The sequence below is a fragment of the Drosophila santomea genome, chromosome 3L, assembly GCF_016746245.2.
Source record: "Drosophila santomea strain STO CAGO 1482 chromosome 3L, Prin_Dsan_1.1, whole genome shotgun sequence".
NCBI lineage: Eukaryota > Metazoa > Arthropoda > Insecta > Diptera > Drosophilidae > Drosophila > Drosophila santomea.
The window spans coordinates 20,458,547-20,474,131 of NC_053018.2; the positions used below are offsets into that span (position 1 = coordinate 20,458,547).

At 47.1% G+C, this 15,585-nt stretch overlaps 4 protein-coding genes across 5 annotated transcripts; 3 read left to right on the forward strand and 1 right to left on the reverse strand.

The window, feature by feature from the left end:
- Positions 1-48: 48 nt before the first annotated feature.
- LOC120450601 (tuberin) lies at positions 49-9,959 on the reverse strand. Of its 2 annotated transcripts, XM_039633724.2 has the most exons (15): positions 9,781-9,958; positions 9,577-9,707; positions 9,263-9,514; positions 9,063-9,199; positions 8,831-9,005; positions 5,499-5,705; positions 4,530-5,444; positions 3,860-4,466; positions 3,591-3,790; positions 3,277-3,533; positions 1,144-3,217; positions 939-1,082; positions 628-798; positions 482-577; positions 50-420 (listed from the first exon to the last, which is right to left on the reverse strand). In XM_039633724.2, the coding sequence occupies exons 1-15, from the start codon at positions 9,833-9,835 to the stop codon at positions 298-300; spliced, it is 5,544 nt and encodes a 1,847-aa protein (XP_039489658.1). In that variant the 5' UTR covers positions 9,836-9,958; the 3' UTR covers positions 50-297. The 2 variants fall into 2 exon arrangements, with proteins under 2 accessions (XP_039489657.1, XP_039489658.1); XM_039633723.2 differs by having other exon boundaries at positions 49-420; positions 3,277-3,790; positions 9,781-9,959.
- On the forward strand, positions 5,866-7,149 carry LOC120450603 (ketohexokinase). The gene has a single exon (XM_039633726.1). It carries the CDS (start codon positions 5,932-5,934, stop codon positions 7,057-7,059), a length of 1,128 nt encoding a protein of 375 aa, XP_039489660.1. The 5' UTR covers positions 5,866-5,931; the 3' UTR covers positions 7,060-7,149.
- Positions 7,300-8,697, forward strand: LOC120450604 (peritrophin-48). The gene is made up of 2 exons (XM_039633727.2): positions 7,300-7,571; positions 7,630-8,697. Exons 1-2 carry the CDS (start codon positions 7,565-7,567, stop codon positions 8,658-8,660), a joined length of 1,038 nt encoding a protein of 345 aa, XP_039489661.1. The 5' UTR covers positions 7,300-7,564; the 3' UTR covers positions 8,661-8,697.
- A 1,654-nt stretch (positions 9,960-11,613) lies between the features above and the next one.
- LOC120450602 (phospholipase B1, membrane-associated) lies at positions 11,614-14,889 on the forward strand. The gene is made up of 4 exons (XM_039633725.2): positions 11,614-11,872; positions 12,814-13,014; positions 13,431-14,228; positions 14,454-14,889. Exons 2-4 carry the CDS (start codon positions 12,826-12,828, stop codon positions 14,727-14,729), a joined length of 1,263 nt encoding a protein of 420 aa, XP_039489659.1. The 5' UTR covers positions 11,614-11,872; positions 12,814-12,825; the 3' UTR covers positions 14,730-14,889.
- The last annotated feature ends 696 nt before the right edge of the window (positions 14,890-15,585 follow it).

A 15,585-nucleotide genomic window follows, 5' to 3' on the forward strand; every position in this document is an offset into this window, starting at 1 on the left:
GTTAAAAAATCCTTTACCCAAAAATGCAGTCGGATTGGAAATGAACAGCGCTTATGTATTTTCACAAATTTTATAAACTTGTCAAATTCATTATGATTATATTATAGTTATTTTCATTATTGTTGAGTAGGCAAAGAGTTTTATTGTTGGTCTGGAGAGACTTCATGATTTTAAATCCCTTGCTTTGCCAGTAAGGTAATATCCAAATCGGAAATCAAGAAGAATCATGGCAGGATGAGTCTATAGGTCCTCTGCTCACTTTTAATGTTTATTCAGTTGGGAGCCTCTCGTTGTTGTCTATGTGTATTTTATAAAGTCACCTCGTTGGTCGTCCATATCCGAACCGATGGCTGAGGCATTGATTCCGATGCCGCTCGAGGCGCTGCCGGATTTTTGCTGGCTGTTTAGTCCCTCAATAAGCTGTTTAGAGAGGTGTCAATCGGTTAATTTTGATCCAGAAAAACCCAATTCAGTGGCTCACCTTTAATCGCAGGCGCTTCAGTTTACGCAATCGTTCTAGCCAATTCGACGCGTACGGATGCTTTTTCTGCACACTTTGGTAGACTAGCGACGCGAGCTGTAATTTATCACAATTAATGAAAATCATACTTAGTAACCTATGCTCACATTGGCATGCAGCGCCATTTGTCGGGCCAGTAGAGGAGCACTGCGATCGGAGACTATTCGGTACTCTGCGTGGCACACGAATTTCGAAATCTCCGATCGCGCCTTCACGTACACCCTGTTCGAGTTGAGGTCAAGTGGCTCCACGATCACGCAGGCGTAGTTAAATTGGCCCTGGAAGAGTATTAAATGGAAATAAATCTCGTTTATTACAATTAGTAAAGAACGTAGGGTTAGAATTCAAACTAATCAAGTATGGATTGGACGCAAACGAACAGTTTAAAGGTCGAACTCCTTAAGTTTGGGTAACCTACGGATATTGTGTTTAGATTGTACTCCTCTCCGCTCTCGTTATAGATGATCTTCACGAAGTCATTGCCAATGTGGCTCTTCTTTTCGTTGCAGTTAGGATCATCCTGCAGATTGGTGGGCATCAGCGTAGCGACATGGAACGTAACCTACGAAGGAAAATACATTGGTGTTACTCGCTCCGTAAAGCAGTTGGCGATAACCACTCACCTGCAGTATGTCATCCTTCCAGATATAGGCAAACTTGCCATCTGCTCCATTTCTATCCAGCATTATAAAAAGGTTGTTCTGCTCAGCTTCCTTCAGACTGACCAGGGTGCCGATGTTACGCAGGAACTCCACATATCTCGCACTTCCGTGCGAATTGCGCAAGATCTCCACCTCGTTGTTGCACTGCCCTTGGCCCACGTACAGCACGCCGATCTTGTGCGTCTCGAACGGTGGAACCAAATCTATAAGGGTGACAGCGCTGCTGTTTTCGGGCCCCACCTTCAGTGGCTCATCCGTTACACCCAGCTGGCCAGTGGTGTATAGTTGCATGAAAACAAAGCTCGGATTCATGCAGAGCTTAGCGTTGATGGGCGGCTTTGCTGCTCCAAAATTTCGGAAACTGTTTGCCGGCGGTGGACGTGTATTTCCGTTGTTTACCTCCCGCACCACCGAAATGGTTTTCGAACGACCTCGCATCATGTCTCCGTTTCCATTGTTGCCGTTGTCGTAATCGGAGGTCATCACTCCAACATTGGTGCCATTGCTACCACTGCTGCTGGATTTGGCCAGTGCACCGGGCTGGGGAACAGAGGTGCCTCCAAAACTGGTCACTCGACCCGTGCCCAACGACGGTGGCTGCCCTGGCGACAGCGGTGGTTTACCCAGCTTCAGCGTGGACGCTCCTGCTTGAAGGTTGCTTCCTCCAGCCACATGACTGCTGACATCGTCCGCCGAGTGTTGCTTGGGAGGTAGGGTGCCGCTTTCCGGTTGCAGAGCCAAGGCTGCGGCCTGCGAGGGGGGTGTGGAGCCGGCGATCTCCTCCGGAATGGCCTCGCAGCTCACACGCATATCCTTGGTGCTGTACTGAACACTCTTCTTTTTCAAAGTCAACAGCGATTGTGGTTCTTCGGCGGTGGCTTTCACGGGCTCCTGGGACAGAGGCGTTGGCTTGTTGGTTAGGAACGACTGCCGCCAGCTGGAACTCATCTCTGGACTGGAATTGACCCGTCGGACGGGATTTCGTGCACGACTCTGAGCATCCTCAAAGGCCAGGGAGTCGTCGTCGGCCTCGCCATCACTCACACTTCCACAGAGAGCTGCCTCCTTGCCGCGCTTTCCGGATGCTGGTACCCGCGGTATGGGTATGGCAGCAGCAGCTCCAGTGCTGGCAGTATTTCCATTTCCATTACCGTTGCCATTGCCATTTCCATTCCCTCCGACCGAGTGAATTTCTTCCTGTCGCTGAAGGGCACGAGCCTTGGCAACCATTCGACTGCGCAGTGCACTTGCCTGAGGAGCCGTTGCTGCATTAACCTCCGGTTCTGGTTCCGGCTCGGGATCAGCCAGCGTATGTGGTGGGACTTGGATGGTATTGTCAGGTCCAAAAACTCCGCCATGGGCAGTGGGAAGAAACAGTGACACAACATTATTGAACGGCAAGTCCTGGCCAAAGCAATCGTTGGTGATGGGGTTTTGAATACGGGTTATCCACGATATGTTGCCAGTGGGCCGACGAACCAGTACCTCCGCCCAGCCAGTGCAGGCGCGCACGCAAACCGGCTGCTGCACCACGGATCCCGACGAAGGACTCATGCTAACGGAGGATTGGGACAAAGAGTTTCCCAGGAGCGAGGTGTTGCTTCCCGTATGTGGTCCCTCGCCTAAGGCACTGCCCAAGGCCTCGGGATTGGATCCTCGACGGGAGAGCGCGTCTAGCGATGCCGTGGAACTGTTTGAGATCTGTCGGTGTGGATGACCGCCTGCAGCTGCTGAGTTCGACGAAGATGAGGAGGTGAGCTCCGTACTTCCAGCCGACTCATTGCCGCTGCTGTGCTGCAGGCTCACCTTGGTGTATCGTCTCTCCCGCTCTGGCGAAAGCGGAGGCGCTGCATCACTGAGGCTCTTCGAGTTTAGACTAATACTAGGAGCCTTGCCCAGCTGAGCACAACGTTCGCAAAGACCACTGCGCGTGGGCGCTGACGGGCAGCCGGAGGTGGTAATGGTCACCAGGTTGTTGCCCACCAGCCACGTCTGCGAGACGCCATCCTTTAGCAGGAATTCCGCTGCTGGAAGACTTCAACGGAAGATAATCGTCATTACTGTTTTAAAATTTTATAATAAAAGAACACACACCGCTTGGGCATTGACGGACAAGGCGAATATGTGTGCCGGGCCAAGAAATCAAAGCATGTCTCTGCCAGTTCAGCGTGGAAGTTGCGTAGACCGTTGTTCATTTGCGGCCGCATCTCCAGGTCGTTCCAGGCATTAGCATTGTTGCGACTTCCGCGCTCCGTGAGACTGGTGCTCCGCTTACGATTGGATGAATCCTCGTTTAAGGAGTTTAGGTTGACAATGTCGCTGGACAACATCTTGGCATTGGACTGAATCGACTGAGAAAATAAAACCGAATCAATAAAAGTAAAAAAGTTCAAATTGGTTATACCTACGCTTTTGATGTAGTTCACGCAGTTCCTCCGCAGCTCAAGCTTACACTTGAGGAACCATCCGGCGATGACATGGTGGGCCAGGGAAACTGTGTAATGATCGTAGCGATGCGGTTTTGTGTACGGGAGCGTGATGGCAAACACGTACATGTTGTGCATGGACGTGAAGTTTGCGAAGAGATGCTTGGAGAGATGTATAAGCACTAAATAAATGGGACAAGCATTGTTGAGTTAGCACTTCAAAAATCGGAAAATCGATCTTATTCACTCACACGACAGAAATTCCAGAACCGGAGTGGCCAACGCATTTGTATCCGACATCTTGCTCATTTGGAGCAGTACGTCAGGGAGCTTTCGCATCAACGCCTCCGGCATCTCTAGTATTAGGATGGTCATGGTGTTGATGCAGACACTGGCTATGCCAGTAAGTACCCTCGAGTTGAGGGCTGTTATAATGCCGTAGTGCTGCTGCGGCTGCAGGCTTTCGTGGTAGATAACCAAGGAAGCTATGGCGGGCAAAACGAGGGCGTGAAACTCGTCGGTGGGCCGCTTGAACTTATTGTTGCTGACCAAGTTTATCTTGAGGAGAGTGTTGGCCAGCTCCTCGATGTCGTTGCCCTGCACCAGCGCCTTGTTCTGCAGCACCTTCGGCAGTTCCCTGATGACTAGCTGGAACACCTGATAATCGGTGTCGTGTTCAAGGCACCTCACAATCAGCTTACAGACTCGTCGAATGGATATCGCTGTGGAGTGGGCTTGTGGCAACAGCGGTGAATCAATTCCCAGGTAGGTGCTAAATTTCACCACCTCGTTGCTGCCCTCTGGATAACCAATGTGGTAGGAGCCGTTGGCCCGGGCCTTCAGCAACCAGGCAAATATCTATTAATGTAGAAAAGGAAGGTTTAGGGTAGGATTCCCGAATATATCATCTTTTTCACTCACTTTATAGCGCACAACACTTATGTGTTCGAAAATTTTTGGTCGGTCGTAGTGCAGTTCCAGGTGATCCATTAGAATATTGAATATTTTAAGAGCATGGACCGCTGGCAAGCGATGCAGCTTGATGGCAAACACTTTGACCAAACCATCAACTGCGGCGATGATATCCGAGATCTCGGATTCGTTGCTCACCAACCTAACGCTCACTTCTGTCATAGTACCGTCTCCAGATGAGGATCCATGTCGCGTGTGCTCAAAGGGTCGGTTGATGAGCGCCTCGAGGATATCCAGCAGATCCATGCACCGTTTCGTGTCGCAGTGGGTGGCAAAATTGGTAAGAGCCCGGGCCACTGCCACTCGCACCTGCACACTTGGCTCCTGGTGGATCTGCGACAGGTGCAGCAGCACCACGCGACTAAGGATCTCTTCTTCATAGCAGGCACGGTTCTGGTCCATATTCTGAACCAGAGCCTCGATCGTCTTTATGCGCACGTTAACGTTGGACATGCGGTAGTAGCGGCGAACGAACTGGGCCAGTACCTGGAGCCAATCAGGCCGCGTTGCTGTGACCCGTCGTGATCGGTACTCGATTAAAGCAAGAACGGAAGCCTCCGGGCGTCGATCGGCCACTCGCTCGATGAGATCGTAGATGCGCTCCACATTGCCCAGAATCTGGGATCGGTCCTGTTGCAAAAGCTTCTCGATGCAGTCGATGTTCTCATGGAAGTTGATCTGCAGGTGATGCAGGCGATCCTTGTTTATGTTGGCTGCTTCGTAATACTCGATGTTGCTCACGATCGAGGACATTATCTCACAGATCAGATCCCAAATGATCTCTGAAAGCTGCCGCTTGGTAATCACCATGCGAACGCTGAGGATGACTTCGAAGGTCACGATCACCTGACGACTGTCTAGTGCCTGTGGAAGAACAATGATTTATTTACAGACCAAGTGAGGAAATTTTACGTTTACCCGCAGAAAGGCTGTAAGCACATTCGTTGCATAGGTCATGGGTGAAACCTGGAAAATAATGTTTGATCCGAAGATGTTCATGTTAAGATGGAACACAGCCCCACGCAACAAGTGGGCATCATCGTAAAGACCCCGATCGTTGAGGATGCTGCACATCATCTTCATGGAATGGTATCCCAACTGGGTGCCCAAAAGGTTCTTCATGATCTGTAGAGTTTTAAAAGTGAATATGGTTTAATTTTATTCTGTAGGAATCCTGTATATACACTTTCTTACATAGAAAAAAATAAAGCCAGTCGTAAAATAATAGTTAGGCCTCGCAATTACATTGCACTTGAGTTTTTTAAACGTAATAAGTAACACTAAATATCTTTGAAATTTTAATCGGATTACAAACACATTTGGCAAGTGTCGAAATTAGGAAGTTTTCAAAATGAAAAAGCAAATCGTAAAGGAGTTCATAACCGTAAAGAAGGTGCTTCACCTTCCGCCGGAGCCACCACCACCGGCACCACCGCCGCCAACTCCGCAGCGTCACGTCCTGGCTGTGGGCAGCTGCACCCTGGACATGATCACCATCGTGGATCTGCCTCTTACCCCGGGCCAGGTGCAGCGCACCACGGAGGGAAGCTGGCGACGCGGCGGTCCCGCTGCCAACATTTGCACAGTGTGGCGGCGACTGGGCTTAGAGTGCGAGTTCCTCGGCGTTTTGAGCAGGGTTAGGGCGTTCGAGAGTCTATTGAATGGATTTCAATCGCAGGGCATCGACATTTCCCATTGCCCGCTGACGAATCACCGTCCTGCGCACCGCAGCATTATTGTCCAACGCAACGTAGATACACGGACCTTGCTCGAGTTCGCCAACGCCAACCAGGAGCTCACCTACCAGCAGTTTGTGGGCGCCGTCGACTACCAGAAGTACTCGTGGATACACTTCGAGTGTCGTAATCCCGTTGAGATGCTGCGCATGGTCCTGGCGGTCATCCAATTCAACGAGCGCTGCCCCGAGTCGAGGATCATCCTCTCCGTGGATCTGGACAACTTGCGACCCGCCACCATGTTGATGGCCAGTATGGCAGACTACGTCTTCGCCCGGAAGACTATGATGCGTACGTACTCTTTTATGAATGGGCGCGAGGTTGTTTGGGCGATAAGGAACGAAATGCGAACAGCACGGACTAAATGGGAAAACACCCAGCCCAAAAAGATGCCCTACCTACCGCCTGATCCCCCAGACGAGTATCTCAATGGAAATTGTCCCGGACCGCTGAATAATCAACCCGTCGTGATATACAATAATTATGTGGAAGGCGCCAGCTGCCTGATGGCCGACGACACCTACTTCAAGGTGGGCGCCCAGATTCCGCCTAAAATTGTGGACGTTGTGGCCGTAAACGACACCTTCTCGGCGTCCGTGATATATGCACTGCATAAGGTCAAGATGCGGCTGAGGGATGCCATCGAGTACGGAACCCGGGCGTCGGCTCTGAAGTTGACGGGAAACGGATTCGATGTGCTGCGGTGTATGCCCAAGGATCTGATCGGTTGTTACTATGCTTAAATTAAAACCACGTTCATACAGATTGATTTTCCATAATTTTGTAAAACATACTCCTTTAAAATAATCAATATGTCAACATGGCGAATGTAATTTCCTCTTAAGGTCACTTGAAGGGAACTGGGTCAGCGACCCACTCATCTGTCGTCGGTATCGTATGGACCTTGAATACAGTTCTTCCACCTGGGGGCCTCAGATTCAATGATCACTTCTTATTTCGGGAATAGTGTTAATCATCATCGGCCGGAACATGTTGAAAGATAAGAAGTGCTGAAGTCAGCGGAACCCTCGATAAGTGGAGGAAATATCGAGCAGATAAAGACTGAGCAGAATACTCATTAGTATTAAAAAACAAATGTCGGAGCAATCTCTGTCAGCAATTATTAAAATTGCCAAATAAGCAAATGGTCTGATAAATCTCAATCAAAGCGAGGACATAAAAAGCCAAGTCATTTCCACTCATCGCCGCATTCGACGGATTCCCTCCATAAACGCGCATCTGTCAACAATGGAGAGTGAGTGAAATAAGAGTCGCTGGCTTCAGTTTAATCAAGGAGATTTCGGTTCTTCCAGATCGCTTATTAGTTTTATGGCTGGTTTTGGGCATCACCACAGCATCGGGTAAGGCTGAACTTATAGATGTATCCGCTATCTGCAGGATATCCGATCCCTGGCAAATGCTGCCCCACAAAGACCACTGCCAAAGGTTCTATGTTTGCACTGGCGACGATGACCTGCCTATCCAGGAGTTTAGCTGTCCGGCGGAGTACCATTTTAGCAAGAAGCTTATGATTTGTGTGCCCGGAGCCTGCACCGATGAATCCGTATTTTGTGGACTTACGAATAGTGTGGAGCGAATCCAGAGCGATTGCTCGCGATACCGACAATGTCTGGGGGAAGGATCCTTCACCGTGGCAAAGTGCTCCGTAGGAAACTACTTTGATCCAGCCCGAAGAGCATGCCTCCCAGTGACCATAAGTGCAGCACATCAGTGCAGCTGTGTGCTGCCGGATAATGCCACCCTGGCGAATCCAAACGATTGTGAAACATATTTCCGATGTAGCTCCGGACACGCCGAGCTGGTCCAGTGTCCATCAGGAGACTACTTCGACGAGCGAGTGAGCAGCTGTGTGCCGGATCACACGGGAATTTGCCTGGAAAAGCCGACGATGCCGCCAACACTCACAGAGCAAGCACTTGCTCTGGAAGAGTGCATCCGGACGGGGAGCCGCCTAGCACCGCACAGCCGAGATTGCCAACGTTATTACGTATGCGCAAAAGAGCGGGTGCTGGAAATGCGCTGTCCCGGGGGTCAGTATTTCGATGTTGTACAGCGCTACTGCACTCTTGATCTGGGAAGCGAATGCCAGGCAGCGCAGGCGGAGGAACAAAACCTGGAGCCGGAGGATATTATCCAGGTGGACATCCCAGCGAAAAATAAGGTAAAGATTCAGGGACACAAGCCGGTTCAGAAGATTTCCGAAAAGGAAGTGGTACACGACCAGGAATCACCAGCGACGCAGGCTAGTGACAAACGCCCACAGCACTCACCCGAGGCACTCAGCAGCTACGATAAGTTCTCGTCGAAGTTCATTTCTATATAATCGGGTAATTCTAAGCTACCATTCATTAATCTGACATTAACAATTAATAAAGGAAACCTAATAATTTTATATTGGCCCGCTGTTTGCAAATTGAATGTTTCAAATGATCCATAATATCAAATAAATCAATTACTTCAACTACATGTTGTTTTGATGTTTTGAAGACTTACCTTAAATGAAGACGGGCAGTAGGGAGCATGATTTACAGTCCGGCACAAGGTGGTGATGCACTGCGGCAGCGGTTCGCTTGGAAAGATGGTGTACCCGATGACCATCTCCAGAATAGTGAGACACTGCAGACCGATTTCGTTTACGGTGACGCTGCAGCTCAGGTCGCAAGCGTTTCTGAAAATAAGCGGGATCCTCAAGCTAGAGTTTTGAGATAAAGAGTGCGTCACTCACTGCACGATGCCCACAAGGATGTCTTTGTCCAGATGCGCCGCATTGAACTTGATCAGGTTGACCAGAATGTCAAGATAGGGGCTGAGCAGATTAGCCTCTGTGATAGCTGGGATCCAGAGCAGCATGAACTTGCCAATCTGTGGGAGGGAGCAAGACAGTCATTTCATTTCATCAATCATTTAGGCCAGAAATGGGTTAACCTTCTCCTCGAAGTTTGTGATATCCTTCCCATTGTCGGTGAGGGTGTCGAGCAGCTCCAGAAGGTGACGCAGATCCTCGCGCGCTTCGTGGTTCTGAATGACCAGGAAGAACTTCTCCCGCATGATGGTCAAGTTCTTGTACTGTGTGTGGATGAGCCGCTTATAGAAGCTCAAGGCAATCTGGCGCGTTTCTGCCGGCTTGTTGGGCACGATGAGATCGTTGGTGAGATTGAATAAAATGGTGATGGCAGTCTGTGGTGACGAAGTACGAGAAATGACACAGTTTTATGGCACAAATTTGACGGAACACGCACCTCGTCCAGATTGAAGTTGTGCAGCTGCATGTCGCCCAGCTCCTTTAGCATCCTGCAGCGCTGGGCCACCGGCTGCTCCGGGCGCAATTCCCTCTCAAACTCCGGCCGCAGGGTCCGCTCGCCCACGTAACCTGCGAATCCCGAAATCCCAATTGAGTTCTATTGCCCACAATGGTGGTATGGTGCAGTGGTGCTATTTGTTACCTGCCGGCAGCGATTTGAGGAACAACTTGAACTTGGACTTGTCCTTGGAGCTCATGGTGGGTCCTTGTAAGGGCGGTGGTCGGTGGAGCAGTGGCGGTGAGTGTGTGCAACCAGTAATTCCTAGCCTAGGTCCTAATAACAATTTATACACAGCGCAGAACAGAGGAAGTCACTAAACAGCTGAGCGCAGTGTTACCAGTCGGCGATGCGGATTTTGCCCCAAAGGCGCACGAGCTCCGCTGAAAAATACTAAAAAGTCCACCACCTTTCCGCTTAATTTGAATTTGAATCTTTGTTTTTGCTTTAATCAATTTAAATTATATATGTATATAAAAAAATAAAATCAGTGTTTTCAATATATTTTCATTTGCGGCAACACTTTTAACATTTTGTTTTTTAATAACTAACTTTAATAATAACTATCAATATACTTGTGATAATATTCACTTTTGCTTCTTGTCGGCAGCATAATAATAATATAATATGTATCTTTAAAAGAAAAAAAATTTATAGATTTATTTATTAAATAATAATAACTGAACAATTTTTCTTTCATTTTATACGGGCATTAAATTATTTTCTGAAGCGTTTTTTTTTTTGATTTTCTTGAAAAATAAGGACAATATTTCCGAAAACATGAACAAAAAACTGATTAATAAAAGTATCAAAATTTCACAACAATCTAAAGTATGGATAGAGGGCCAGAATCAACATAGACTATTTTCCATTCCTTCACATCCTCTAAATCCTTAAAACAAGTTGGATAATTCTCCTGCATGATTTAATTTTCGTTTCTTCAATTCCTTTTATAAGCATTCGAATACGATACCAGTTAACATGCTGTGACTTTTGCTTAAATTGGTACGAATAAGTTAAACGACCATTTAACTATATTATTTCACACAACTTGAACTCCCCCAATTGAGTGATATCAGGCCCCACAGCACTTTTAAGATGTGATCGGCACTTGGATAGGTGGCGGATCATCCTCGAAAGTGTCATCTAGCATACCATATAAGTGAGGCGAGTGAAGCGATCTCCGGACTGTCTGCCTACGTCATAAATCAGCCAAGAAGCCGACTCGACTTGATGTGGTGTGGTGTGTGTGTTGCCGTGTCTTGACGGTTCCTCCGTGTCGATTGGGCTCGTTGATTTATAACAAGTTGCTGCCGCTTCTTCTCCAGATTCGTTGTTTGGCTTTAATTGCTTCTGGCCGTTATGATTGTATCGATACAAGGTTAGTCAATTGCACTAGGCAAGGCACAGGGTCTCGATTACTTGTATAGGAAGTGTTATTCGCGAGTTTGGACAGATCGGAAACGATTATCTTGTTCCCGAGCCGATGCAAATGTACATTTATCTCTGGCTCTTTTATGGCATTCCCGGCCATTAAAAATCGCCATCGGCCAATTAGCGTCTATAAACGGGCATATCGTCTGGACCAAAGTCTGAGCTCTTCTATTTATAAAACGAATGCCCGATTTGATGCCAGCCGCAAGGAGGAGGCCGCAAGGCACGATGATTGGGCTGGTTAGAATCGTGATCGCAATAGCCACGCATGACAGGTGTAATGGCAGCCCATCTGGACTGGGGACTATTTTTATCGGCCCAACGAAAGTGAACATCACATTTAGCGCTTCGCAGTCGCGGCTTCAACCGGTATGTGTATGTGTATGTGAGTCTGAGTCTGAGTCTGAGTCTGAGTCTCAACCGATATATATGGCCATATATTTTTCTACTTTTGTTCTGTTTCGCCAGTCCCGCACATGCGATTATTGTGGTTTTGTTTTTAGTGGTATTCCATTTTATTCTATGCGTAGTCACCGACGATCGCTGCCCGCTGGGACTCCGTATAAAATCAGCATAATCAGAAATTCTACCCAGCAGTTCGTTCTAAGCCATCGACGGAGCCGGACGCTCATCGCGCTTTTGGCCAGGAATAATTGATCGGGACTTGCAGTTCCCCTCGCCCCCCAAGTAATTGTGCAATTCGTGTGTGAAAATAAGAGTTGCAAAATTTACGCCAAAGTGAAATTTAATTCGTGCACAAATTAGTCTGCTGATAATTGTTCGTGTCTGCGTAAGATAAGAGGTATGATAAGAAGCTATCATACGAGTATACGATTTCGCGTTGTTCTACATTTTCGCGTTCGCTTCCTAAGTCTTTTGTTTTGTGTGCGGCTGAAAGGAAGCAAATTCGCTTAGCCAAACGAAATCGAAATTTAAATCAATCTTTATGACAACTGGATTTGGCACGCTCTCTAGATGTCTTATATAGCTCTGCCTCGGTTTCCCCCTTCTTAGATACTTCCGCTTGCAGTCCAGTATAATTTGGATAATTTTGGCCATTTTCGGATGCTTTGTGAACTGAACGTTTTATTTTTTTTGTTGCAAATTTAATGAACGTCTTAAAAGTTGAATGTATAAAATATGGTGCTGAATTAAATCTTCATAACAGCAGTAATAAATAATTAAACATATGGAATATCTTTAAAAGGCAATTAAACAACATGAGAGACTCTTGTGCTGCAAGTATTAATTAAAAAAGTAGCAAAGTAATTTTAAGCGGTTTTAAGCCGGTAAGATGTATGAGGTAAACGCTTATCCATATTTATATTTAAAAATATGGAATCTTTATAGATATAAGTATCTAAGCCATGCAAAGGTATTTCATCAAAAACATTTCTCACCTAACCAAATTGATTAGTCATTTCGCTTTATCTATGGCTCCACCACATATTTTGTACCATAGCAATCAATTAGCATAACGTGGTCAATAATATTATATGCTGAAATGTTAAATTTAGTCGGCTTGAAGCCGACGAAGCCAAAACAAAAGCCCAAAACAGCCAAAGGTGAATAAACTGAAGGGGCCTGAGCGCGGCTTCTGTGTAATTTCTTGGCCAAGTTTGGGGAACTGGTTCAAAGTTGAGGACGTCATCAACGAAACCGAGAGTGTGTGGTGTGGAGTTGGGCTTGCTTTTACAGACCTGGTCAACACTTACACGGCTTTTATCTTATCTTTCGCCTCAGCTGTCTTTCGAGATGTCATCGAGTCGTTTAATTTGCTTTGGCCTGCTCTTCCTGATCACTTTCGGCCATGTGACGTCACAACGTACGTCACTGGACGTGGTTCTGAAGAACGCCTACAGACCGCTGCGTCTTCTGGGCCTGGCCTTTACTGGTCGATCTGGCGACGATCCACAAAACGTGCAGCGCGTGCAAATCGCGGGGGTAAGTTCACCAGATAATAATGCAATCATTGATCCGGATTTGGTTCGAATACTCTCTGATCCTTATTTACATTTCGTTGGAGTTTCAATCAAAATGCGGTCAGTATACTGTTATTTCATTTTAATTGGCCGACGGCACTTTATATGGAAAATGCCACACAATGCCACACAATGGACAGCCAAATAAAAAAAAGAAATATCCAAATCATGTGAAAGACCTTTTATATCAATGTGCAAGTTATTTTGAGAATTTATGATTGCCATTTCTTATGGATTGAGACTTAAACAAACAGTTTTTTCTTCTGCTCTGAATGAACCAAGAGTATTCTCGAACTTTTCCATTTTTTTAGCAACTATGAACATATATAATTCAAAATACTATAGTAATTGTGCGATTTCCATTTCGATCACCGACAGAAAACACAAAAGTCAAACCCCCGAACCCGAGCCCTGCTGGAGTTCTGTGATGCAGACCACGGCCCCGGAAAAAGGAGCACGGAGCGGCCTACCAGTGTCCATCGCCTGCGACCCGGAGACATCGATGTAATTGGAGCAATGGGCGACTCCCTGACCGCAGGAAACGGCATCTTTGCCACGAATTTACTCCATGTGACCGTGGAGAACAGGGGCGTGGTGTGGTCCATTGGAGGGCAGTACGACTGGCGAAAGTACCTCACGTTGCCAAACATCCTGAAGGAGTTCAACCCCAACCTGTACGGCTATGCGACCAAGGACGGCATCTCCACGGACCGCTCCTCGCGCTTCGACGTCGCCGAACTGGCCGCCATGTCCAGGGATATGCCGTACATGGCAAAGGTCCTGGTCCGGCGCATGCAACGCGATCCGAGGGTAAACATGACCTCAGACTGGAAGCTGATCACCCTCTTCATTGGCAACAACGACTTCTGCGCGGACATTTGCTACTATCCGGAACCGGAGAAGACCGTCGCCTGGCACGAGCGGAATATGCTGAAGACCTATCGCTACCTCAGGGACAATGTGCCCCGCCTCATGCTGAACATAGTTCCCGCCCCCAACCTCCGGTTTCTGACCAACCTCACGGGTCTGCCCCCCACCTGCTACAGCACCCTGCGCTTCGAGTGTCCCTGCCTGATGGCCAAGGGCAAGGGTCAGCTGGACTATCTGGAGGGCATCATGAAACGCTGGATAGCCAAGGACTTTGAGATTGCCGACAGGCAGGAGTTCAACACAGAGGTGAGTTTTACTCCTGGCAATAAGACTTGTAAATTTGGAAACTTTTTAATATAAATTGGCACTACTTAGAAAATATTTTTGCTGAATATTGGACATTTATTTTAAAATGACTTGAACAAGAAACGATTTGTAGGTACGCAGTCGTAATTATTAGAAACATGGAATAGAAAGAAAATTTCGATTTAAAAGCTTACTTACATTCAGATATTTGTCCACCTTTTTCAGACATTTACGATAAATGTGCAGCCCTTCTCGCAGTTCCATGACTTTCCGCGCACACGTTCTGGGCAAACGGATACACGATTCTTCTCGGAGGACTGCTTCCATCTCAGCCAGCGAGGACACGCCGCGGCGGCCAACTCCATATGGAACAATATGCTGGAGCTGCCCGGGGAGAAGAGTGGATTCGCCACTCATCTGTTCGACACCTTCCGCTGTCCCAGCGAGAGGCGCCCGTTCCTGATCACCCGGGAGAACAGTAGTCCGGAGTTCGTGATCTAATCCAAAAAGTGGGGCCCGTTCTCCTCCGTGAATTACTCCCTGTGATATCGCACCTAAGTCTTCGTCGCAAGCTTGCCTATATATTTGTAGTTCTAATTAGCCGTATGCCAAGTGTAAATACAAGACTTCGACGAGAATCAGAAAGTCAAATAAAATGATATTCTTGAACTACGTGAGTGAATTTTGCATGGCGAATTTCCATACAACTAGCATAAACGGTGGGCACGTGGATTTCTGTTGGCAGAGTATGGAAAACTTCTATGGAAGCTAGCATCGAGTACCAGTGATCCATAATAATGAGACCATACATCGTTTGATTGCTTTTTTATATGCTAAACAAACCAAAAACATAACAGCTCCGATTGGAAATCGCGGCTTGAGCTGTGACGTAAGCTGTAATTTTATCAAACAGCGGGAAACAAAATTGATAAAGATATTTGAGTATTCTGAGTATCACGCTTCAATCGAATAAGCTTTCTCAGCTTAACATATTTAAATCATCGCTTTACGCGCAATCGGTTCATTTTGATGAACGAAAGAAGTGAAGTGTATTACGTTGAACGCCAAATTAATAGCACCTCCTAAATAATGCCATAAACCTAATGAGTGTGTGAAAACCAGACCCAAATAATAACAGCGTTCATTATGTGTGGCCTGTTATTATAATCGCCATAACAAATTGTTCCTTTCTTGCTGCGAACGGAGTGAAGTGCTCACCTGTAAGATGGATATTAAATAAAATGAATGGGCCATTAAGTGCCGGCCATAAGGCAGTCGTATATTTATTAAAACATCTCCCATCTAGTTATAAAGTTGCAAATCATCCCGTGATAAGCGATAAGCGATAAGCTGTGGA